The 24513-nt window shown below is 47.5% G+C and overlaps 4 protein-coding genes across 6 annotated transcripts; 2 read left to right on the plus strand and 2 right to left on the minus strand.

Annotated features, from left to right (window-relative positions):
* Nucleotides 1-304: 304 nt before the first annotated feature.
* Nucleotides 305-6731, plus strand: PHETA2 (PH domain containing endocytic trafficking adaptor 2). The gene is made up of 3 exons (XM_066319809.1): nt 305-372; nt 1306-1402; nt 1935-6731. The coding sequence occupies exon 3, from the start codon at nt 1943-1945 to the stop codon at nt 2747-2749; it is 807 nt and encodes a 268-aa protein (XP_066175906.1). The 5' UTR covers nt 305-372; nt 1306-1402; nt 1935-1942; the 3' UTR covers nt 2750-6731.
* A 141-nt stretch (nt 6732-6872) lies between these two features.
* SMDT1 (single-pass membrane protein with aspartate rich tail 1) lies at nt 6873-13854 on the plus strand. 3 transcript variants are annotated; one of them, XM_066319812.1, is made up of 3 exons: nt 6873-7110; nt 7614-7754; nt 12544-13854. In XM_066319812.1, exons 1-2 carry the CDS (start codon nt 6955-6957, stop codon nt 7749-7751), a joined length of 294 nt encoding a protein of 97 aa, XP_066175909.1. In that variant the 5' UTR covers nt 6873-6954; the 3' UTR covers nt 7752-7754; nt 12544-13854. The 3 variants fall into 3 exon arrangements, with proteins under 3 accessions (XP_066175909.1, XP_066175908.1, XP_066175910.1); XM_066319811.1 differs by lacking the exon at nt 12544-13854 and adding an exon at nt 9080-9385; XM_066319813.1 differs by lacking the exon at nt 12544-13854 and adding an exon at nt 9099-9385 and having other exon boundaries at nt 6876-7110.
* NDUFA6 (NADH:ubiquinone oxidoreductase subunit A6) lies at nt 11319-13130 on the minus strand. Its single transcript, XM_066319810.1, has 3 exons — nt 12998-13130; nt 12694-12809; nt 11319-11513 (listed from the first exon to the last, which is right to left on the minus strand). The coding sequence occupies exons 1-3, from the start codon at nt 13122-13124 to the stop codon at nt 11382-11384; spliced, it is 375 nt and encodes a 124-aa protein (XP_066175907.1). The 5' UTR covers nt 13125-13130; the 3' UTR covers nt 11319-11381.
* On the minus strand, nt 13740-23670 carry CYP2D6 (cytochrome P450 family 2 subfamily D member 6). Its single transcript, XM_066319808.1, has 9 exons — nt 23200-23670; nt 20719-20890; nt 19827-19979; nt 19054-19214; nt 18747-18920; nt 16777-16918; nt 15996-16183; nt 14956-15097; nt 13740-14841 (listed from the first exon to the last, which is right to left on the minus strand). Exons 1-9 carry the CDS (start codon nt 23410-23412, stop codon nt 14663-14665), a joined length of 1524 nt encoding a protein of 507 aa, XP_066175905.1. The 5' UTR covers nt 23413-23670; the 3' UTR covers nt 13740-14662.
* Nucleotides 23671-24513: the final 843 nt, after the last annotated feature.

Genomic DNA, 24513 nt, shown 5'->3' on the forward strand with positions numbered 1-24513 from the left:
TCTCACCCTGTCCGGGCTGCGCCCCGCTGCGGCTGTGCCCCATAGCTGGTACCCATCAGACTGCGCCCAGCCCGTGCTGCACCCTATTGCAGCTGCACCCCGTTATTGGCAGCCTGTCACCGCCGCCTCCGAGCCTGCTGCACCCCAACAGTGACTCTGGGAGCGGGGGTTTAGGTCCCCCCAGGCGGCGGCCCCGCAGAGGCGTCGGGCGGAGGCGGCTCGGGTCCGGCTGCGGTGTCCCCGGCCCCCCCGCTCTCCGCCGGCGGGGCGGTGCTGCCGGCGCGGCGGGACGGCCCCGGCGGCAGGAGCCTTCCCCCGCCCGGCCGCGGTAGGGCCGGGCTCGTCCGCACCGCCGAGCAGGAGCGGCCGGAGGTGAGCCGGGCCGGGGCCGGGGTCCCGCCGCCGCAGGGAAGGCGCTGGGGGGCCGGGGCAGGGCGGCGGCAGGGCGGGAGCGGCCGCGGGACCGCGGGGGTCGCAGGCACACGACGAACCCACGCACGGAGGGGCACACACAGACACGCAGCCCCATTGCAAAGGCGTGCGCCCGCACACAAAGACACAGAGCCCAGCACGGCACACGTGGGACCCCCAGAGCCCCCTCGCGTCAGGGCAGGCCTGGGCTGCCCCGGCTGTCCACAGCCTGAGTGTGCAGGCTGAGAGCCCCCCAGGGCAGAGCCCCTGCAGGGAATAGGCTTTCCTGGTGTCTGATCGGGGTCTTGGGCATTTTTCAACTGGGGTCCATGCCCCTCATATCGTCAGCCGTGTCCCACAAGCCCTGATGGGAGAGAGGGGCTCCGGGAGGGATTCTGGATGGTGCTCAGCAGTGGGGAAGCTCCTAGTGCCCGAATATGTCCTGGGAGTGGTGGCCGTGGTTTTCTGCATATTTCTACGTGTGAAGTTTTAGCCGTTGGAAATCCTTTTGCAACTGAACAATCCTCAGAGGTTGTGCTGCTTCTGTCCTTCAAGGCTCTGTTCTCTTTGCCTTGCTGAGTCGCCTGCCACAGAGCCTCCACAAGTGAGGCACTGACAGCTTCTACAAAACATTTCTTTTTTTTCTTTTAATAACCCCAAAACAAACCCAGTAGCCAGAAAACAAACCCAAGGAGCACTGGCCTGAGCTGGAGCTCAGGCTTTGAAGCAAGAGCATGTTACCCCAGTTTTGACATCCCAGTGTAGGCTTGCCTGCACTGAGGACCCTGGATTTCTGGGGTGGGAGTGATACAGCTCTTAGCTCTGTCAGCTCTGACAGTCCCAGTCTGTTCTGGTTCATAACTCCTCCTTCTTCATCCTTTTCTTCCAGCAAAGGATGGTGTTCATCACGCTGAAGCTTCAGATACCCCCAGCTAGGGAGCAGCCTGGCCAAGGAGGACAGCAAGGGTTTGCAGTCTGACCTGCACAGCTGGTATGGCACCGTGCACCCCACTGCTGGAGAAACTGCTGGAGCTGGGAGTTCTGCTGCCAGGGCAGATGGTGGGGTGGGTGGTCCTGCATGGAGACAGGGAGTAGGGAAAGGGAGCAGAAGTGTAAGTTCCAGAGCCCTTGGGTCTGAAACACTCTCCTTATCCTGCCTTCTAATAGAGAGCAAAATGAGTGCCTTGCAGGCAGAGAGGCAAATTTCTTTGAAGTGTCCCATTAAAGACCAGCAAAGTAGGTCAGTTGTGGAATAAGAAATGAAACAGAGGTGTTGGTGTTCCCAGGAAAGGCAGGTGTCTGGGTGGTGAGGCTCTGGTAGTGACCTCCTCTTTGCAGCAGCAAGGAACCAGCCTGCCCTTTGTAGGGGTACCTGCTGGGTTAGACGCTGTCCTGTATCAGCGGCTGCTGGAGTCATGGCTGCTTTTCCCTGGGAGCAGGATCAGACCTCTTCTGATGGGGCCAGTGACATGCTCCTCACACCAAGAGAACCTCCTCTTCCCCCTCTCTTCATCTGCACCTAGGTGGGGCGATGAAGCTGAATGAGCGGAGCGTGGCCCACTATGCCACCTGCGACTCCCCCGCTGACCACGCCGGCTTTCTGCGCAAGCGGGTGGAGCGGCACCACCACCACGGCACCTCCTACCAGCGCCGTTGGTTCGTCCTCAAGGGCAACCTCCTCTTCTACTTTGAGGAGCGGGAGAGCCGGGAGCCCGTGGGGCTGGTGGTCCTGGAGGGCTGCACCGTGGAGCTGTGCGAGGCCGCCGAGGAGTTCGCCTTTGCCATCCGCTTTGATGACGCTGGTGCCAGGGCTTATGTGCTGGTGGCCGATGGGCAGGCTGCCATGGAGGCCTGGGTGAAGGCACTCTCACGGGCCAGCTTCGACTACATGCGGCTGGTGGTAAGGGAGCTGGAGAAGCAGCTGGAGGAGGCCTGCAAGAGCTTGGCTGCTTGCCGTAAGTCTCCATGGAGGTCCTCCTCTTCCTTCTCTGGCAGGAAGAGGCAGCTCTCCATCCCTGCCTTGCAGCCTCTCCAGGAGAAGCCCACCACCCTGGAGAATGGCTACTCCACATGGAGTAGTGGTGGTTGTGCCGCTGGTGGGGCCACCTGCACTGACCCTGATGAGGGACAAGCGAAGCCCCCGCCCCTGCCTCCACGCCGGCGCTCGGCCGCCGGCAGTGCCACGGGATCCCCAGCACGTGGCCTCTCCCCGGCCATGCTGGAGAGCCCAGTGTCACCAGAGATGATCTGCTTCTCCAAGCTGCACAACTGGTACGGGCAGGAGATCGCAGTGCTGAGATGGGAGTGGCAGGAGAGGCAGAAGAGAGGACATCTGTGACTGGGGGCAGGGGACACAAGTCACTGAGCAGCTGATGCCCAGCATCCTGTCCTGCATGCAGGAAGAGTGAAGTGAGGGATGCTGCTTGCCCCCTGCCCTCATGAGTGGCTGAGTGTGCAGTGTGTGTATGCTTCACTTGGGAGGGACTCGAATCTCCTCTAAACCTCACATTTAATTTCCATGAGGCTTTATACAGCCAGAGAGTGTAAAACGCCAGGGGAGCCGCCTTTATTTATACTCTCTCTGCTGGAAATAGGAGCTGCCCAAATCAGCACATATGCAATGAACCTCAGCCAATGGACTTGGCCACTTGCTGTCCTGACATGGTGGATGCTCTGAGTGTTTCCTCCGCTACCTCTCTTTCACCACTTGTTTTTTTTATTTTCTTTCTTAGTGTGGAGGTTTGCTTTTGATCAGTGCTTATTACTGTCTGTGGTCTTGTGCCAAAGTCCTTCTGCCTTTGTTCTTTTGCAGCAGATAAGGCTGGGCTCTTATGAAGTGCCTCTGGCAGGCCACTGGCCCCAGTGCATCCCTCCAGCCTTGTGCCTTTCTCATTACAGGACATGTAAACCACTGCTGCTGTTGCTGGCCCAGCAGCTGGGGAGTTTGCATTGTTTTTTTACTTTCATCTGCATTAACCCTTCTTTCAGCTAAATTCTTCAGGATGGATTATCATGGTCTTGCAACTGTCTCTTTGTGTGTTCATACTAAGCAGCAAGCCTGAAATGGAGACACAGAGCTTGGCCTGAAGCCACACTGAGGACACCAGGAGCTCCCCAAAACTGATCTGGACTCTGTCAAGTGGTAACCAAGCCTGCTATTATATCTGGTTTAAGGTTTCCCTGTTCCTAAACAGGGATGCTAAAGCCTCTTTGCCTGGGCAGGAGAAAATTTCTCAGCCTTTGCTTAGACTACAGCCCCTGCAAATGCCATAGAGGGCTCAGTCAACTCATTGGGTTGCTTGCCCATGAAGGTGTCTAGAGCTACACTCCTGCAGGGCCTCTCTCAGTACTGTGGCTCTGCCCAGCTCCTGGCAGTGCTGTGCAGTTGGAGGAGAGGCTTTGAAGGAGTGGGGAGGGAGAGAGGGCTAGTCTCAGGAGGAGACGTGAAGGTGTGGGAGTGAGTTATGGGTGTTGGCAGTGTCTGGGCTTGCCTCTCCAGCATCAAAGCCATATTGCTGCCTTCTACCAAGCCTGCACCTGGCCTACTGGCACTTCCCTCTGATTTCATGTCAGCATTGCTTGGCTGATCTCTGCAGCACATCCTGTCCTCCCAGCAGGCTGGGAGGGCTGCAGGAAGGCACGCCTGTTGCCTCACTGTGGAAACAGACTTGTCTATCAGTAGGTCAGAAACCTTGGCCACAAGGCACATGGTACAAGTAGGTGGGTGCTAAGTCTAGCAACTAGAACACCCTTGGGATGGGGTTTAAAATTTTTCCTTATCTAGTTGCATGCTTCCCATCTAAAAATGTTCAACCTGTTTTTTATTGCTCTGTTTCATTGAAGAGCTTTGTTAGGAAAGCAAAAGCCCACTTCAGGTCATGACTGGCTAGAACCTTTCTGGACTTAAACACACTTGGCTTCCTACTTTGCAATTGCTTGCAGAGATAGCCAATGCAGAAATCAAATTAATTCTATTAACTCTTGATGCCTTTTAAAATATTTCTCTGGTAGTTTTGGATGATGAGTTTCCAGCCTCCTGCCTAATTATGGCTCGATGGTATATTAGAGGAAATCAGATCTTAAATTAGGTATTACAAATTACTTTGGGCAGTGAGAGTGTAGCCTTCACTTGCGAGCAATGCAGTCCAGTCTTCTCTGGTTCGTGGTTGTATAACTTCACAGTAAGGGTCTTCAAGTTTGGGAGGATTATTTTTGTTCTGCTCTTGTGAAAACAGTTCAGAAAAAATCAGGAGCAGGCGGCCGTGGGGCAAGGCCCTGGCCTCATCAGCAGCTCAGCTGGTTGGACGTAGGGGCCATTTCTGCCTCCCTACCCTGCTGCTTGAAGAGTTCAGTACTGCAGCATTCCTGGCTGCAAATGTGTCCCTTTTCCCATGCCAGGGCAGCAGCATCAGGGGATTGCACTACCTGGTGCCTCCTTGCTCTGAGCATGGGTATTTTGGGACCATTTCCTGCATTTTCCTGTGGTTATTTTTTAATGAAATACCGAGAGAATATTCCTCACCTCTCAGATTAACATAAATGAGATTGACACTAAAGGCTCAACTTCCAAAACAAATCAAAATGTAATGGCAGTTCCTACAGGAGAACTAAGAATTGGGAGTGACTTGAAAGGGAAAATAAATTAACAAAGCCAGTTCTGTCAGAACTGAAACTGCAACAGTATTATTCATTTAAGGGCTGTTTCACTTTTAAGAAGCTTAGTTTGTTTTAATAAGCCAAGACTGTGCCCATAACACTACTAAAGAGCTTATATTTAGTACTTTAATCTGTCCCATTCAAACGGCACAATTTCCATGCTACCTATATTTGCATTAGCACATATCCAACTAAATCCCAAATCCTGCAAATGAGGCACCACTCTGCTTTCTGTCTGATTGTGTTTGGAGTAATTTTGTGCTTTATCCTGCAGTGCTGGTAAGAAAATAGCTGAATCCTGATCCACATTTATGCTTAGCCCCAGTCATCCATGCCTGGTCCTTGGCTAGGTCTCCAAAGATACTGTGTGACTTTGGATGCGCTTGATCAGGGTTTCCTCACCATCCCACTGTTGTAGCAGGGTTGGCCCTTTTTGGAGTGAAAAGGGCCATAATTGGAGCAATGGCCAAATTTGTATGGGAGTACAGGATTTTTAATGACCACTGCCACTTGCTTCATCAGGCAGAAAGCACCTGACTGCTGCACTGCCTCCTCAGAGATGGGTGCTATCAAGCCAGCCCAGCTGAATTGGTTGTGCTGGCAGTGCCTTTGAAGCAGCCCCCAGGCAGGAGGTTGGGATTTCAGCTTCCTGAGGTTGAACATTCAGGTGCCTAATGGAGCTGCCTGTCTGTCTTTCTGCAGGCAGAGATTGTTACAGGAAAGGCAGAGAGTTTTCACTGCACATGGTTCCTGGCAGCAAGATAAGACTGATTGCCATCCAGGGTTTCTCTCCTGCCATTCGTGTTTGGACTGCTTCACCTCTGCCTCCACTTTTCCCTTTTAATTTTTAAAAATAGAGAATGTCTATCTGAACAGGTTCCTTGGCAAAGGGGGAGCTGAACACTGAAGCTGAGTAGGTACTTTTCTTAAAGTACTGAAGTTAGATCCTTTTCTAAAAGTTTTCTTTAGTGCACAAGCAATGAGAGAAAAGTGCTAAAATTTAAAAGAAATTGAAAGAGGAAGGTCAATGACCTTTATGAGCTGTGCCGAGAAGGGCTCCCAATCCTGCTAAAATAGTTGATTAAAGCCTTACATTTTTTTTTTTTTTTGAGGCTGGCCTTTCAGATTTGAGCCCATGATATATAATTTCTGCACATCATTTTTTTGGTAAAACTGCTGTTTTCCACTGAGTCCAGATGACGAGTAACCCGGAGGTTTTACCCGTGGCCACTCTTAGCCACGTGGTGGACAATCATGACCGAGATCAGACATTTCGTGTTACAATAGCTGCTGCACTAACAGTGCCTGGGTGAGCCACCCCTCAATGTTACCTCGCTCGGCTGCCTTGGCGGAAAAGCTGAAAAAAAAAAACCCCGCTGAAATGAAATCTTTCACCAGCAGCACCAAACTTGTGTTCTCTCCGTACCTGGAAAACACTACGAGCAACTCCTGCCTTTCCAAGTGCTTCTATTTTTAGGTAGGACGTCTTCTTTTTTTTCCAGGAGGCGGTTTTGCATGTGCTTTTGTTTTACTCGTATTATACGTTGCATTACATTGTTTATAGAGTTTGTTTTACACGCGGAACTTGTATTACGCATCTCATTGTTTACATTGTTTAGTTTGTATTTTACGCCCTGAAGCCGAATAAACCGGTTCGATTTGTAGCCCGTGCGCTGCCAAAGGAGCCGTGAAAGCCCCCGGGCGTGTCTGCAAGGGCCCTGCCCAGTTTAACCCTTTTCGGGAGGCGGCTCCGAGGAACTCCCACAGACCCTGCGGGGCGTGGCCTCGCCCGGCACATGCGCAGCGCCGATCTCGCCGCCTCCCCGCAAGGCTCGCGAGATCCCAGCTGACGCCCGGTCTCGGCCGTGGCTGGCGGCAGACGGGACGATGGCAGCGGCAGCCGGGCGGCTCCTGGTGGCGACCGTGGCTCGCTCGGGGCGTGCGGGCTGGGGCGAGCCGTGCCGGGCCCGAGCCGTGCCGCTGGTGCCCTCCCGGAGCGCCACCGTCACCCGCAGCGGCGCCATTTTGCCCAAGCCGGTTAAGGTGAGTGAGGGGCGAGTGGGCAGGGGCGGCCAGATCGCCGCGGCCGGAGCGCTGCTGTGGGTTGGGCACTGGGGATGAGTGACAGTGCCTGGGGCCAATGAGCGGGGGGCTGTGGGCGGGGAGGCGGGAGCGGGTCCCCGAGTGGGCGGGGCCCACCCTGCCCGTGTCCCTGGCGTCCCCCCGAGCGAGGCGGCGCTGCGGTGTGAGGGGGAGATGACACCCGCCTACGCACCGCCCTCGGTCACCGGCGACCGCCTCCCCCTTCCTAAGGCACGGGTGTTCCCTGCCCCGGGCTCCCCGCTCGCTGCTGCGGGTGTTTGTAATACTATTACACTAAAACAAAGCGCGGTGCGGTGACCGGGGTTGGCACTGGGGACGCAGATCGCTCTTCGGGCCGCCTCCCGGGCCCTCCGCGCGACTGTGGAGCCGGGAGTGTGCCCGTTCAGCCGGAGTGCCACTTGCTTGGATGTAAAGATCCGCTTTTTACAATCGACTCCTTGCAGACGCCCTTCGGCCTCCTCAGAGTGTTCAGCGTCGTGATCCCTTTCCTGTATGTTGGTACTCAGATCAGTAAGAACTTTGCAGCCTTACTTGAAGAGCATGATATCTTTGTCCCAGAGGATGATGACGACGATGATTAAAGGGTATGTCATAAACTACACCACCAATCTAATTATTTGTGCTTCCCGTTTGGCTTGGGGCAGGGAGGAGAGTCTCAGACAAGGAAATACAGCCAGCAACAGCTTAAAAGATACACTTGCAGTTAAACACATGGACACCGATATGCCTTTGGCTGTGAACATTTTTGTTTTGTACCAGAGTTGGCCAGACTGGTATCTGCAATCTTCACACCGTGCATTTCTTAGAGACTGGAAAAATTGATGGTGTTCTAGATCTTGTCAGCTGAATCAGAAATAAAATATACTCAGTGAGGGTCTATACTGCAGACAACAGAGAGGCTCGAGTGTTCCGACATTACACATCCAAAGAAGGACGACAGACCTGAGGAGGGGTCTGAAGCACACCTGTTATGAGGAGTGGCTGAGGGAGCTGGGGCTGTTTAGTGTGGTGAAAAGGTGGCTCAGGGGAGAGCTTACCATTCTACAACTATCTGTAAGGAGGCTGTAGCCGAGTAGGTTTCAGTGTCTTTTCGCAAGTAACAAGCAACAGAACAAGAGGAAATAGCCTCAGCTTGTGCTAGGGGAGGTTTAGATTGGATATTAGGAAACATTTCTTCAGGGAAGTGGTTGTCCAGCATTGGAGCAGGCTGCCCAGGGAAATGGTGGATTCACATGCCCTGGAAGTGTTTAAACGAGGTGTAGATGAGGCACTTACGAACATGATTTAGCATTGGACTTGGCAGTACTGGGTTAACAGTGGGACTAAATGAACTTGAATGTCTTTTCCAACCTAAACGATTCCATGATTTTGTTCTGTTTGTTTACCTGTTTAAAGGTCTTCTCTTAACTCAGAGAATGACTCATTTAAAACAGAATCTCATACTGTCTGAAATTCTGATATTTGTTCTGAACCCATCAGAACAAACTGTCTGGTGGGTGTTACAACACTGATCTCTGGAGTAGTTGGGACCATTCAGACTCATTGCAGAAAGGAAGAGTGGAAGTAATTCACCTTCATCTGCACTATGCTACACTTTCTACCATCTTCTATTAGTCTGTTTAGCTTGCTCTTGTGTAAAGATTTGAGTTTGGGTGTATTTGATTCTTAATAGAACAAAGAAACTGTTCCAGAGAAATTGTTGTAAATAATGTGGATTTATAATTGGCTTGGTGGATGTATTCCAGTTGATAAGGGGTTTTTCAGGATGCACTGTGCAGCTAAAAGCTAAGACTTAAAACATTGCAAAGACTGCACTGGCCTGTTGGAAACTCCCTTTATGTAAACCCCATCTTGTGTTGTTTTTGGGAGGAGGATACGGACTGCAGCTCAGCAGTCTTATCTGTAACAGCTTGTTTTTCTATTTGCAGCACTGGAACAGAAGAGAAGGGAGAAAGCCATTGACAAAACAATAGTTCCAACATCTGTCACCTGTGTTTTGTCCTTCCTGAAGGGGACAGGGGGCTTTGTATCCCCTTTTGCCAGTGAGTGTCCTGCACATCTCTGTATGCTGGAAATCTGTAGATCACGGTTGAAGGAAGTGCTTGACAGGCCCTGCGTCCTTGCACACACATGCTCACCTTGTCAAAGACTGCTTGGGATGCCTTTTGTTAGCAACATGGGAAGAACTTAATTAAAGTTGACATGTGCAACTTTGGTCCTGTGTTTCTATACATTGTTTGCCTGTATCCTACCGTTTCTGTCTTAACTTTTCTATCTCTGTATGTCTGTTCCAGTAGGGAGTCTCTCCTCATGCTCCTTTTCTCTTGAGTCCTTTCAGTAACTCAGTACTGATCTACAGGACATGTGGAATCCTAGGGGAAGCAGCAGCCCCACAGCACAGCCTTGTTAAAGAATGAAGTGCACCTCAACAATGGCTCTGTGGTTCAACAACCTAGCAGCTGTATCTGCTGGGGACTGTGGCATTAACTTCACCTCGCTGAAGCTGACAGCAATATCATCAGAGAGTTTAAAACTTGGAGTGGCTCTGGTCAAAGGTTGAGATCACGAGTTGCAAATGAACTTGCTCATGTGTTTTATAGCATTTAATCTCTGAACACTGGCTCCAAATAGCTAATATTTCCAAGGTAGTTCAGTACTTCCTTCTGAAAGAGCCCTAATGTATTTGTTTTCTTCACTGTATTAATTTCAACTCCTCTTTTCATAAAAGTGTTTGCTATTGCACTTAAATCCTTGCATAATAGATGTAAAAGGTCTTCTCTGCTGTTACAGCACAAGAAGTGTATCTTTGGTCACATCACACCAGCTGTTCTCTCAAAATGAAATCTTGAGAGGTTGGTGAATTACTTTTCTTAAGCCAGCATTGCCCCAGTGTCTCATGGTTTTTCTGGTCACCAGATCTGGCTCTTGACTGCCCACTTCTTCCTTCCTTATTGGTGTTGCAGTTGAATTGGGAGCAGCGTGTAGTTCCAACAGCCACATTTGTTCCCTTATTCTTTGGCACAGCTTTTAATGTTTGCTCTCCAGCATGGCTACTGAGAGAAAAGGGAGCCTGTAATCTGAGTAACCTCAAGAGCTGTAGCTAAAGGTTCTTGAGTCACTCGGTATCTGAGTTGCCCCCTCCTTGCCCCAAAGCCACCTGAGAAGTGGTTGTTCATCTGCTCTTGGGAGCCAAACTCTATGTGCTCCTGTTTTATATGCTGCCAGAATCCTTTTCACTGCTTTGTCCCACAGTCCCTCCTGACTTAGTTAACCTTGTCCTTAAAAACATGCCAACCCTGGAGCCCCAGGGTACCTGTGTACACATTCCTGAGGAGTGCTGTGTTACAGTCCTCATGGAGAAGAAAGCCCCAGTAGTTACAGGATAAAAAGACGTTTATTTAGGCTGGGGAAAAAAAAAAAAAGAAGTTTGAGTGTACTACAAACATCCAGTGCTGGTCACATCTGGAAGAGCTCCAGCACCAAGTTACTTGCTGAAAACCTGTTCTGTCTGGTGAAAGAATAAATTCTCCTTATCCCTCTCAAAAGGGAACTAGTAATTCCTGATTCAGTGGATGAGGTGATGGTAGGACATCATCTCCTGCTAGGCTTCAGAAGTTCTTACAGAGCCTTCCTATTCTAGAAAACAGTACAAACCCCCTTTTCCCAGGAAATTTCATTTTACAGCAGAGAAAATGGACTCTGCTGATGTTTTAATGCACAAGGATTTATTTGCCTACTGGATTTTATATATTTTCTGAGAAACTAAGGAGACTAATGTCTAATAAAAAACACAACGTCAACAAGCATTGCATTGAAATTGCAAGACACTGCATGAGTACACATGTACCTCAAGCACAAGAATACTGCTGTGAGTACGGTGGATTTTCTGAAGGCCTGCCCTTTTCCTCACAGAGCCAACATCTACAGATGGGGCTGCAGGCTAAGCACAAAGACCCACAGCCAGGTTGTGTTGTGGTTATTCAGCAGACACCCCAGGGCAAGTCATGGGATAAATGTCATCCACTGAAAATACACACTGGCAAAACGAGTAAATTACAGCTCTTCAAACAGATCATAACCACTTGCACATGCTCTGAATTCATTCAGTCATTACGCTCCTAAGATGCTAGAGAATCTCTTTGTATGGATTTTTTTCTCCTATTGTATAGAACTTTATTTGTACTATAAGGCAGGTAGACAGAGTCAGTTTCTCAGGGATTGTGGCCTGCATAGAATCTGGACAGGAAGTCTTTAGGTTGAGGGGTTTCCGTCTCGTGGAAGTACCTCATGACGTGAGTCCTCTGCTTCCAGACATGAATGGTTTCTTGAAGCTCCATTTTCCCCTGCACACACACAAAAGAATTTCAGACTAGTTGGCAGTTAGAGCCCAAGTCTAATGACAGAGTACTGTGAAAGTTGTGTGAATGCACTTAAAAACACCTACAAAAATAACAGCTACATCAACAGTTCTGTATTACAACAGCCTGCACACACCACCTACACTGTGACACAAATAGACTGTTCCTGCCTTGGGACTTAAGTTGATTTCTCTGCAGCACAGCTTCCTAGCCCTGTGAAACAGGCAAGAGACTCTGTGTCCTTAAAACCTGCATTGTTTCTCTCCTGACCAGCCAGCAATTCCATAAAATCCTACACAACATTTTAACTTTCGAGCACCTCTACTGAATTTGGGTGAACAGCAACACTTCAGCTGTAAAATTAACTGCTGCCAAGAGCTTTGCATCAGTATCACTGCCACTGAGACAAGCAACCTCTTCACAATTCCATTCTTCTGTACCAGTTTTATAGGATGGTAGCACAGAGCAAGATGAGACTGCCTGAAATTGCCAACTACCATTCTATCTAGAATTCTGTTTCCAAAATTTTTCATCGTGTAAAGACAGAGTAATTGTCTTGACATGCAAGAAACAAAACAGGTGAACATAACAGTCCTTGTTTGGAAGCTTTCAGAACTGCAGAGGTCAGTTACTGTTACTCAGACACATTTTGAAGCCTGTTGTGCTGATTATTGCTTTGAAGCAGACAAGTCTCTCAGGCCTGTAACACCACCAGATGTGTTAAAGAGTTGGAGTGTTCTCCCACCAAAACCTGCTCCCCACCAAGTACTGACACTGTTATAAATGAGATTCAGTGAAGAAAAGCATTTTCCAATCCAATGAAGTATTGTAGAGAGTAGAAAGTTAATTTTTAATACTAAACTACTGAGCAGCACGTATTTTCCCTTTCTTTGATTGCTGCTGTTAGAAAAGACAAGCAAGCAACAAAAATAAAGAACAAACTTAGTATTTTAACTGCCGCTTTGCTTGGCGTACACTTGCTGAATTCTAAAGCCACCTGATCCCTTATCAACAGGTTTGCTGACACAGATACACCAATCAACTGCAAGAGACAACCACTCCATAGACAGGCTGATACAAAGTTGTCCCTCTCCTCTGTTCACACTCGCCACCACACCATCCACATTCTCTGCAGCTTCAACAAATCAGAAGTAACTGTTTGTACCTTAATAACCAGCATGTCTATCACGCGTGGATCTGTAACGTGAGCATTCTTCATGAACATCTCTCGCACCTTATTACGCCCCTGTTTCACCGTGATGTCCAGCTGGTACAGGTGCACTAAGAGAAACACAACACCTACTGCGGTCATCCACGTCACTCTGCACTTGTTCCACCGGCAACGCGCAACTCAGCCCTAAGAATCGCTACATTGTCACAGGTTCATGCGATGCCCTCCGCCTTCACCAATGTCATTAAGGCCTTTCCGACCTTGAGCCCGCGCGGCAGGCCCCGTGTCCCTCACCCACCCGTGTTGGGCACCTCGCGGTACCAGGCTCGGTACAGCTCCCTGACGCGCCGCTTCGCCTCGGCCAGGTCCCGGCTGAAGATTGGCTTGACGGCGGCCGACACCGCTCCCTTGCCCGCCACCGCCATCTTGCCGCAGCCGCCACCTTGCCCGCCGCCCGCGGGAACGCGGAGGGCACGGCAACTTCCCCTATTGGCCGGCTGAGCTGCCACTCCAGCCTTCCGGGCCGGCCGCCTCCCATCCGATTGGCCGGAAGAAACGTCAATCATCACTGCTGCAAGGGGTGGAGCAGCCGGTGGGCCTGCCCGTTTTTGGCCCCGCCTCCTGAGGGCGTTGGGTCCGCCCCGCCCCTCAGGGCCCGCTCCTCCCTCAGGGCAGGGCTGCGGCTGTGATTTGGGACGGTAATTTCGTTCCTTTTGGCCCAGAACGGCGCAATCGGCTGCAGTTGGGTCCTGGAGCTGGGTGTCCTCTCGGTACACTCTTGGCATGCTAGAAAAGACAGTCCCTGCTCTAGCTATACCCACGTTTTTATCCAAATAAATATACAAGTGCCTGGGCCCCTCTAAAGTTTAATTCTCTGTAAACACACTTAGGTATGTGCTGGCCACTATAAATCTGCCCATGTTCAGGTCAGTGTCCTTGAACAAACCAGAAAAATAACGCTGAAATGATCTTGAAAGACGCAGGTGTGGTGCTGGGTGTGAGGAGAGAAATCTGAGGCAACAACAAAGAAGGGTGAGAAAGAAGATTGCACATTACTTTTATTTTTTCAAGTTGTTTTGTAGATGAAAAGCATAAATGTTCAGTTCCTGCTGAAGTTCAAATCTTAATTTTGTTAATAAGTATTTGTATAATTCAGTAGTTTCCAAAATTATTATTACACAAAGTTACTACTATACACGGTTGTCCATAGGAGTTCCTTTGTGCTATTGTCTTTTTAGATGTGGTAGGGGAGCTAATGCTAATTTAAGCATCAACATATCTCTACATCTTGCAAAACAATTTGTAAGGAATATTGCAGGAAGAAAGAGAAAGGTAACTCTGAAATCTATGGCCATACAGTTTCAAACAGTTTAACTCCATCCCTTTGTGAGTTCCAAACCTGCCCAAGAGTTGACATTATGTAATGCCAAAAAAAAAAAAAAAAAAAAAAAAAAGTTTTAATTAGAGGAGACAGTAAATCTAAACACCAGGATTTCTCTTTAAATGTGTTTATCTAAATTTCTGTATTTCACAAATGACCTTCTTCTGCGGCTGAAACACCATATGGATTATTCATGTACTCCTTGGTATTTACCCCTACTGAAGGCATAGTGTGACCTAAGAGTTGTCAGGATTAAAACTTACTTTCTGTGAGGCTATAAATTGAGACAATTGAGACAGGGAAGAATGAAGGGGGCATGTATGTCTTGGATGGTAAGAGCACTACTCTTAAACTACATTTTAATGTCACCTTGTTGTTGAAGCTGAAGCTCTCTCGTCTGATTCACGAACCACGAGTAGAATTAAGCTAAATAAGATATTGGCTTAGATCCTTACTTTAGACAGATGTAGTCTTCTGCACAGATTTGAGATTGAACCTGGCATCATCCTGCCTAGACCTGCAATGTTTCTGACAGAGCTTGGGTGGCTGGTGGTCTGTGAAAAAAAGAAGAGTAGTGTGCACTTATCTTGGGAGAGCTCGCAGCAGGTATGGGTGTGGGGAATTCGTGAGTGCAAAGTGACTGTCCTCCCGTGGCCTGGGCTGGTCCTCAGGCAGCACAAAAGTGAATTTCTGCAGGAGAGTGGTAAAGAAGAGAAAGAGCTCCATCCTGGCCAGCTGTTCTCCCGGACAGGCACGCCGACCTACAATAGAGGGAATAGGAAGTGTCTAATCGATGCTAAGAATTACTGCAGGGGAAGCAGATCACACTCCTGCTGTGCTTCTGACTTGCAGCTGGATCCAACCCTCAGATTTACCTGCTGAGAAGGGCAGGAAGGCCTCTGGTTTCACAAATTGCCCCTTTGCATCCAGGAAGTGTTCGGGGTAAAATTGGTTTGGTTTCTCCCAGACTGTCTCATCCTTCAGCACAGAAGACAAGTTGGTGATGATTGTCGTCCCCTGTTTCCACAACAGCAAACAACTTAAGTGAGAACAGCAGCGTTATCTTGGCACAAGGGAACAGTGCTGGTCCCTCTTTAGTCTCCCATCTAATAGCACCTATTTCCACTTCTGCAATCTTTTTCGGTGAAGAGGTAAAGCAGAGCCCTTTTCCAGTGGTGCCTGCCCTACACTCAGAAGCATCTGAACTTTTTGCAATTTGTATCTTTACAAAAGCTGTTGCATGCAAATGCCAATTTCACGGTTACACAGTGGAAACAGCCTCTGCTTCTCAGATCCTCCTGGGCTTCTTTTATAGCTGCAGAGAAAAAGCTGACTGACAGACTTCAAAGCCCAACTTCGCAGGGACCATGGAAAATCTCAAAGCTTTCCTGTTTCACATGTCAAGGTTCTAAACGAGAGGAGATACCACACGGCTACAAAAAGTACAAAAATATCCCAAGCTTGAATTCTGCCACTGCTGCCAGGGCAGCTGCCTGTCACAGCAGAACTGGTCTGAATGCCAATGGCATTTGAGTAGCTTCAGAGGTTAGAATTTAACTGCTACCATCTCAGCAAAGCCAGTAAGTTGAATGCCTCCAGAGAGCCTGTTAGGCTTCTTCTGACAGGCAATGAATATCACAGCTCGTTGAGAGGAAAGGAAACCTTTGCACTGCGCTGCCACTGCCAACTGCCAGCTGCAGTCGCGTCCCCATACAGCAAGTGTCAGCACAGAACACAGACACATGTGTTGATCTGCTTGATTGTAGCATTTCAAAATGTCCTATTTTAGTGCTCAACAGTGACTGTAATTGGGGCTAGATGTGCAACACTGCAGGGTTGGATGGGATCATCCCCACCCCATGCCTGGCATCTGCACGAGGAGGGGCTGCTGTATTGCTTATCTGGTCATAGTTACCTTGGGAATAAAGAAGCCTTGCAGCTCGGTGTCCCGGTATGTCATGTGAGGTAGCCCAACAGGAACAATATCCCCACAGCGTTGCACTTCATGGACCACAGCATTAGTGTAAGGCATGTTTGCTTGGTCCTTCATGGTGGGGGGTCTCTCTCTGCCAATCACTTTATCAATCTCTGCCTGGACCTTACCTGGAAGCAGAACAGATAAAGAATTAGAGGATCCTTAATTAACCAGAAGCAGCTGGTACAAGCTGAAGGAAGACTGGCTGCATGAGACTGTAGGCACTGTGCGAGAACAGGACAAGCAGTTAGAGATAGAAACAGAAACCAGATGGGAAGGCATTTTTCAGTTGCCTGGTAACTCTGTATAACTCTTCTTTGCTCATAGCATAAGCGCCTTGCCACTTGCCACTACCTTACCCCTCTTCTATGCAGCTTGAAGGGTACCTGGGCAAACAGCATTAGAGAATTTAAACCAATCAGCATCTATTCCAAATACTGGAAGAGGCTACACTGACCACTGCAAGTCCCCAGGTGAAGCCCTCAAAATGAAGGCAAGAGCAAACTTGCCCTTCAAACTCCAGTCTTTTTATCACAGCTACCCCCCTGCCAGGACAGCTGTTCAGGAAGCGTTTCTCCTGTGTTTCTACTAGACCAACAATCATCAAAGCTGTTCCTCATTGTAAAATCCATGGATTGCTGCTCCTCATTGTGAAATCCTTGCAGAAAACTAAGTCTTCAAGGGAAGAGGCTACACTTCTGTAAGTAAGTTTCTGACTTACTCTGTATTTCTGGGTGGAGAAGCATATACAGCAATGCCCACCGGAGAGAGGTGGAGGTGGTCTCAGAACCAGCTGTAAACAAGTCTACAGCCACCAGACGAAGGTTGCTGTAGTGGAAACCATTCTCTTCAGCTGCCTTACCCTGTGGAGAGACCAAAAAAGTGGGTGATTTGAGCTAGGGTATTTGCTGGGCGAGAAGACCACTGCCCAGAGAAGTGCTGAGAAGCACTAGATAAAATTTTTAGCATGTGTTCCTGTTTTTCATTGGGATAGTAGAGCACAGCAACAGTCTGAGCATGACTGATGTACTCTGTAACCCTGTTACCTCCTGTACTTGAAGGTCCTCAGCCACCTCTGGTTTACTCAGAGAAGAATGCTACCCCTGCCTTCAGGACAGAAGTTAACACCTTGTGCACTCAGCTCAAGCAAACAGCAGGCCCTTGCCACTCACTGTAACATCTTCCCCCAGAGGAGGTGGAACACAATTATTCAGGTTTGATCAGATGATAAAAGACACTGAGTAAGGAGGAGGCTGCTTGACGTGGCAAATGCAAAATTATCATTATTTTAAGGGCATTATCTCTAGCTATGCATTACAGATTTTTGCTGCTCCTGCCCTGGTACTTTCTCACAATTGGGAAAAAAAAAAAAAAAAAAAAGGATCAGGGTTATCAGGTTAAAGGATTATTGCTGCCTATTAAGTCTGTAACACCACTTTCAGCAAAACTGGTCTCTCATCCAAATGCTAATTGAGCTCAAATTTGTTACCATATGAGATATGACAAGCTCTCTGCATGAGTTCATCTGCTTGTCTTTTCTAATCCTTTTTCCACTTCCCTTTCCTAGGGACTAGCTTCAGTTAGGTTATTCTGTATATTTAGATGCTATTGTAATATGGACAGCAATTAAGGCATTTAAGATTCAACTGCTATTCCAATAAAAGATCTCAGACAAGGGAGTTTGGGACTGACTTGACCAAAGTTAACTCAGGAGAGAGATGTATCAGACTGGCTTATTAGGTGATGTTAGTGAACGGAAGAGAGATATGAGAGGAGGCAGCATGGTCAGGCTCACATCCACCCCCAAGCTGTATTGCTCAGTGCAGTGTAACATGGGTCATGTTGCTCTGCCCATGTGAGCTGGGGGGTGCAACGCGTGAGCTGGAGGTCCTCACACCCACAGCATGGCAGGTTTGTTATGCAGTGCAGCAGTCCAGCCTGAGGACTTGGATCGTGGAAGTGATTTGCAAGCAGAATTTGCTAATATTGCTCATCTGGCACTTGAAATTTAGTGAATCCATGTGCAGAAACATACGGCAGATGGACAGGCTTACCTAAATATCTTTGATTTTAAACAGACTTCGTGCCTTACTGAATTCAAGGAAAGATTCCTTTTAACTTGAGTGAAGTTCAGATTTAGGCTGCCTTCTGATAACTAGCAAACTAGTTCTTAGCAAGCAATTAAAAAATATATATTGGAGACACTAGTTTCAAGTCATAACTTGGTTTAAAGGCAGGCTACAGATGGGGCAATGACACCAAAAAGTCGGTCTGTTGCTCCAGTTTTGTGACTGATTTTGAGGCATCAGTCGTTGAGGCACTGACATTACACTGAATCTTGCATGCTGACTTGTTCCCTGGTGCAAACTTAGGACAATTAGTGAATTCTCAATCATTGCCTTTTAAAAGCCTTCAGATTTTTGTAGGCTCAAAAGAAGGAAGTTCCTAGATTCTAAAGGAAATGTGAAGGCAGAAAATGGAAACAAGAACATCAGCAGATAATATGGTGTCTTAAGACAGTAAAAGAGGCAGGAAGAATACTTTTCTTCTCAAGATACAATGTGGAATGAAAAAGTAGGAAATTAGTTGGTAAGAGGTTTTACGCAGTTCTATGAGGAAAGTCAGCTTCACAAGCTTGAACAGGCTAAGAAAGTATTCCTGACCCCAGAGGATCTGCTAGTGTCACCCTACCTTCTCCATTTCCTTTAAAAACACATCTGTGAGATCTCGGGTGTAATCAGGGTCCCAGGTCTTCATATGCTTATCTATGATCACATCTATGAAGTCCATTAGCTCCTTTTGTGCTTGAAAGATTTTCTGTGGCACTCCAGGGATGCGCAGCAAAACGGGAACCACATTAAGAAGCTGGGATGTGAGAACCAGAAATAGTGAGAGAAAAAGAGAGAGAAGATATCACATGATGCAAAAAACCCCCAAAATTATGAAAACCCAATTCCCTCAAGCAATAGGGGACAGCTTCTTACAGCTTGTGGTTTACCTGAGGCAGGAATCCAGTTTCTTCATTCAAGGAATTTTGAAACAACTGTGACAGCTTGTTGAATGTCTCATCCTTGTAGTCAAAACGGTCTCCAAAGACAATGGTGCAGATTATGTTGCAGACAGCATTATTTACAAGAACACGTATATCAAAAGATTTACCTGAAAATGGAAATGGAGACCATGCAATGAAGCTCAGCAACACCAAACTGCTGGACTTGATCTGTCAGCAATGAGAATACACAAATGCCACCTTGATGACACCAGGAGAAAAAGCCCCCAAACCACTCAAAGCATCATACTAGAAAATGAAGATTATCTCATTCTTACTAATATTTGGTTGATCTGTGTTTAAAGAAGAAAAGTCTCAAGAAAAACCAAGCTTCATGGTTGTTCCGTGACTTGACAGATAACACTTTGTTCTGTGTGTGGATAACAGGTGGTGAACTTCAGCTGCACTTTTATTGCATGTGAAAATATCAATATGTTCCACTAAACTTCATAAAGTTAGAGTTACTGAGCTCTGGGAATAACTCTGTTTTACCTCTCTATTTATAATTTCCTATTTGCTTACTGTTTCAAATGGATTAGTGTTATGGCAGCCCAGCTGTAGAAAGCAGACATGGCTCCAAGGAGTGCACATAGACTAGAAACACTGCGTTTGCATGGGAAGAGAGCACTACATGCAAACAGGAGTAGCTGTAGTATTACTTCTTTCTACATCACTGTATTGACTTTTTCTGTGATTTCCCCATCCTTGTGGATGTCACAAACCTTCTTCAGACTTGACTTCAGAACAAAGAAATCCAGCTTCCTCTACCACTCGGTCCTCCAGGGATTTCTTTCCCATCCCAAAGTTCCTCAGCGTAGTGAGTGTGAATCTCCTTAGCTCCTTCCAGACATGCCCATATCTTGCTACAACAATCCCTGGAATTGTGGATGAGCAAGAAATGTCAGATATCTGCCTTGTACATCGAGCAAATTTTGCTAGAGAACAACAATTGTGAGTCTGGAGGTACAGGTCTGTGTGGATAGATGAAACAGTCTGACCTTGTGCAGCTTGTTCAGACAGCAATTCTGAAATGGATCGCTGCACCTTCTAACGCCTGTGCATGGCTGGCAAAGGTGCAGGGGGGAATCAATGGGAACAACAAGGGTTGCTAAGGATAAAGGAATCCCTCCTCCAAACCATTCAGCAGTGTTCCCATAGCTTGTGTGAACTGGGTAGCAGCTTGTGCCACCACATAGTAGCTGAGGATGTAATGTGGGTAGGATGCAGGAAAGTACTCTGTCTTGAATGAAAGTCACCTCTTTTTTTTTTTTTTTTTTTGCAACAACTCACATGCAACATTTTGCATAAGCATTTTGTCTTACATAAGCACTATAAGCACTGATTTGTGGGTGTTGGGAGCTGGCAGAAAAGTTGTAACACTTATAGTGTCCTTACACAACTGAAGAAGTGTGTGCTTGCTGCAGCCATACTGCAGCCTCTAAGGGGAGCCCCTATTAAGTCAAATCTGACTTTGTTGCCACCAAAGGATGCCAGACATACAAGGAGGTTGACCAGGGGGACATGCAACGGTGCACTGGACTGAGAAAATCTTTCCCCTACCCAGTCCTTCCCATGCTAGTGCCATCAAGGAATGTCCATTTTCATGGGAGTTACCTTCAGAATTCTTTCCATAGCCCATATGTTCATATATTGCAAAGTGCGGCCGGTCAGCAAAGTCCTCCGATTTGTGGACCAGGGCTTCCTTCACTGTTTTATACCCATTCAGCACCACCAGGTTGGTCCAGCAGTTCTGAAGACTGAAGATGTTTCCAAATTTCTTCTGAAGCTGCCAAGATAAAAAAGCATGTCCCTAAATATGAGCCGAGTGTAACATCAGAGATATCACCATATCCTTCCTTAGGGCCTTTATTTATTCAGTGAACTTTGAGGTAATTTTATTGAGAGATCTTCAGGTGATCTTTGACCTTTATCTTTGCAGTGCAGCGGCTCTGAACAGTGCCAAACAGCAGCTATAGCAGGGGTCAATGCCCTGTAAGTGGAATACACCTATCCTGGCCAAACTGTTGTCATATACATTGTGCAAGTACTTTTAGTTTTGTCAAGAACCTTTTTGGGGATTTTTAAAGACTGCATGCTCAATAATGAATTATTTCCCAATGTTTCTATTTATTTTGATCTGAAAGACTAAGTGAGTATTGAGTTAGTCTGCTTCTGTTGAAGGAAATATTGATAATTGAGTGATATGTAATTTTTATTTAAAGATGCATTTGTACCTAAAGATCTACCCAGAGCCAGATTTCTAGAAACACAGCTGGGAAAGGCAACTCCACACTGGAGTTTCAGGTCAACTTTCTCCCTAAAAGGAGTGGACACGTCTAGTATGACTGGTAACTGGCACACACCCTACATCTGCCGTGATCTCTAAGCCTCATAAAGCTGAATCAGGCTGGCTGCACAGGTAATCCTGTCAGCCATACACTGGCCATGAGAGCTGGCCATGGAGCAAAGTCTTCTCCAGGTAGACTAGGCCTTTAACGGGATAGAGACCCCAGGGAAGGCAGGTCAAAGCTCCCCCTTGTCAGGAGCACTGAGCAAAGCTCAGAAGCATGTTTTTCAAAGACTGTGCAATAGTAGCAACACCCCATAGTTTTCTTTTACTTTTTTCTGTTTTGTTTTTTTTTTTTTCTTGCATGCTAAGATTCTTGATTTCTGCGCCATAGCATTGCAAGGAATTGAAGTACTTAATACTGTATTTGCAGTAGGGTTGAAAAGGGAATTAGCACTTCATTGGCACTAGAAATATGTCATTAAAAATGATTACTGGTCAAGATTGTGGTTAGCATGACCCTGCCGTGATATGATTTGAAAATGGTAAGCTTTTGGACTACATGCAAGTAAATAATACAAATGCTATCTTTAGTTTCTCCACTTGGCAGGTTTTGGACAGACAGCTGAACAGTGCTGCCCTACAAAAGAGGCCTTTAGAGTTTGCAAGCTGAAGCACAAAACACCTGTGGTTTATGTGCTGCAAGCTGTGAAAGCCGTGCTTTCCCTTTGAGGAAAGCTAAGCTCTGACTTTGAATAGGAAGCTACTGAGATTTTGGGTGTTACGGCCGGGGCAAATCCCACAGGCAGGTCTCTCTGACTAAAACTGTCACTTGCCTGCAGGCATGCTTCAGCAACTCGCAGGGAAGCCTGCCATTCCTGCAGCCACATTCTTAGCCCACAGATATTTGTTCGTCTTTCCTTTTTTGTATATCCTCGGCTCCTTTGCCTCCAACCCTGCCCACATGTTAGGCTGGCAGCCAGCTCTACAGCAGCACCTATAACTGGGGGCACAGCAGTGGTCTCCCACTGAGCTCAAACAGAGATGAGAAGATAGAGGTTGGAAAGTGTTGGTATGTGATTATCTCTTTATCTCTGCAGGTCAGGTCAGTGTCCTTAGGCAGAGACTTGCTTCATCCTGGACTTTGGAGAGAGCATTGCCCTTCAGCTTTATGCAAGGGTAGTGATACTGAAGTTGGCCAAAAATAAACTTTCTCATATAATTTGAAGTATTAGGAAGCAGGTATTCTTTATTGTAGCACTGGACTCCTCTAAGAAGAACAAGTGTCATGAAACTTTACAGCAGGGTATTTATTCCATCATCATCATACATATTCATTGCAGCATGCTTCCCAGCTACTTTTTTCCTAGGAATTTTCCTAGGACTTACCTGCACGCATCTGCCTCCTACAGGAAGTCCTTTTATGGTCCTAGAGGGTCATCTAAAGGTGTGTCTGGGAGCACTACTCACTGAGTACTTCAATACTACAGGTGACCTTTCCTTGAACCTTTTCTTTGGTCATGTGCTGTGTTTCTTGTTACATAACTTAACAAAACACCCACTATATTCCTCATTATCTGTTTATCCACTGTTTCCAGCTATGTTTATCATCCTGTGCGCATACTTTTACATTCTTTTAAAATTTTTTTGCTAGTTAGTCTTAAAGTTCTATCTAGCAACTTCAGGGGAAACGAAAATTCCTATTCTCTGTGTTATGTATACCTGCAGCTGCTGCCAGGGTGTGACCCACCCCTCCTGGGCCCACGGCGGATTGTATGTGGAGTGTTCTGTTCAGGGGCTGCACTCACCTGTCTGAAGGAGTGGTGGGGGTTGTGGAAGTCAATGGAGAGCATGGTCCCGACAAATGGCAGCGAGGTTGGGCCGGGTGGGTAACGGCTCCACTTCTTTCTGCGCTTCATAAAGTCAAGCAGTAAAGTAAACACTGTAAGAAAAATTGCCAGTATAGAGATGTTGCTCCAGATGGATGACAGCTGGGACCCCAGCCACAGGAGCAATGCCATTTTGTAGCCTGTCTACTCCTTGATCTTCCTCCTTTGACCAAAGACTGTCGCTGCCTCCTTTTGCCTAATATCTTCTCCTATCTCTGACTTTCTTGCCCTGACAGCTGCCCCTTTCTCCTTGCTTCCTCCTCTTCCCCACACTGGCTTTTTCTGCTGCTCCTCTCTCCCTGCGATTGCTGCCTTTTGAAGGCGAAATTTGGCTCAGACTGTAAGCTCCTCCTCTGCTCAGTTCAGCCTCAGGGGAGTGGTGATGACGTTCATCCCCCCTCCTCCTCCTCCTCCTCCTCCTCTTCCTCTTCTTCTTCTTCCTCCAAAGCCGGAGCTCGGGGGCGTCTATTGCTGCTGAAAATGATGGCTGGTACTAACAGTGCCATCAGTGGGGCAGGGCTGGGTGAGCCGTGGGTGTTTGGGTGCCTTCTCTCACAGACAGAAGTTCACAGGCAACCAGTCTTGCTGCATTCTCGTGGGGCGATTTGGAAAAAGTTTGTTTAAATGTGTGTCACCTTCTTGTTAGTACAGGCAAGTCAAGGAAGAAGCAGCTCCTAAACACAGATCATACAGGTTTTTATTTGCAGGCTAAGGATAGGTTCCATAGGAACTTGAGAAAGTTCAGGATAGATCAAACATTCCCTTACAGAAAGCACTTAATACAGAAATTAGCCTAAAACAGTCACTTGAGGTTTTAAAAATAATTTATGTTTCTAGGATTAAACTTTTTTATCAAACTCCAAATGTCAGTCAGCGCAATGACCTCAGCTTTTGTAGAACACAGCTCAGCTACAAGGAAGAATTCACATGTATTGCAAGGTGCCTTGAATATCCAGCCTTTGGGGCAGCAGTAATGCCAACCCAATTATGGAGTCAAAGTATTCCCTAAGGAAGCACAGCTGTATGCTCCTGGAATCTCTGCCATCGGAGATCAATAAACCTCGCTCTTACGACAGTCAGCTCTAGATAAAAAGAAGCAGTAAACTCATCACAGCTTGATCTGTGATCTCAGCATGATCGGAGGAAAACCTCCTAATGGAACAGTCACTGCAACAATGATGGAGAGCTCAGACTGCAAGGCAAGCTCAGCACCTGCAAAATGCTGAGCAGGCA

Source organism: Sylvia atricapilla, chromosome 5, assembly GCF_009819655.1.
Source record: "Sylvia atricapilla isolate bSylAtr1 chromosome 5, bSylAtr1.pri, whole genome shotgun sequence".
Lineage (NCBI taxonomy): Eukaryota > Metazoa > Chordata > Aves > Passeriformes > Sylviidae > Sylvia > Sylvia atricapilla.

Coding starts and splice junctions, on each gene's coding strand:
- PHETA2 (XM_066319809.1), top strand. CDS start 1,943: ATGAAGCTGAATGAGCGGAGCGTGGCCCACTATGCCACCTGCGACTCC.
- SMDT1 (XM_066319812.1), top strand. CDS start 6,955: ATGGCAGCGGCAGCCGGGCGGCTCCTGGTGGCGACCGTGGCTCGCTCG. Junction 7,111..7,613: donor TTTTGCCCAAGCCGGTTAAG/GTGAGTGAGGGG, acceptor GACTCCTTGCAG/ACGCCCTTCGGCCTCCTCAG.
- NDUFA6 (XM_066319810.1), bottom strand. CDS start 13,124: ATGGCGGTGGCGGGCAAGGGAGCGGTGTCGGCCGCCGTCAAGCCAATC. Junction 12,810..12,997: donor CCGCGAGGTGCCCAACACGG/GTGGGTGAGGGA, acceptor TGTTTCTCTTAG/TGCACCTGTACCAGCTGGAC. Junction 11,514..12,693: donor TAGACATGCTGGTTATTAAG/GTACAAACAGTT, acceptor GTGTGTGTGCAG/GGGAAAATGGAGCTTCAAGA.
- CYP2D6 (XM_066319808.1), bottom strand. CDS start 23,412: ATGGCATTGCTCCTGTGGCTGGGGTCCCAGCTGTCATCCATCTGGAGC. Junction 18,921..19,053: donor AAACTGGATTCCTGCCTCAG/GTAAACCACAAG, acceptor CTCACATCCCAG/CTTCTTAATGTGGTTCCCGT. Junction 16,184..16,776: donor TCTCCACCCAGAAATACAGA/GTAAGTCAGAAA, acceptor TTCTGCTTCCAG/GTAAGGTCCAGGCAGAGATT.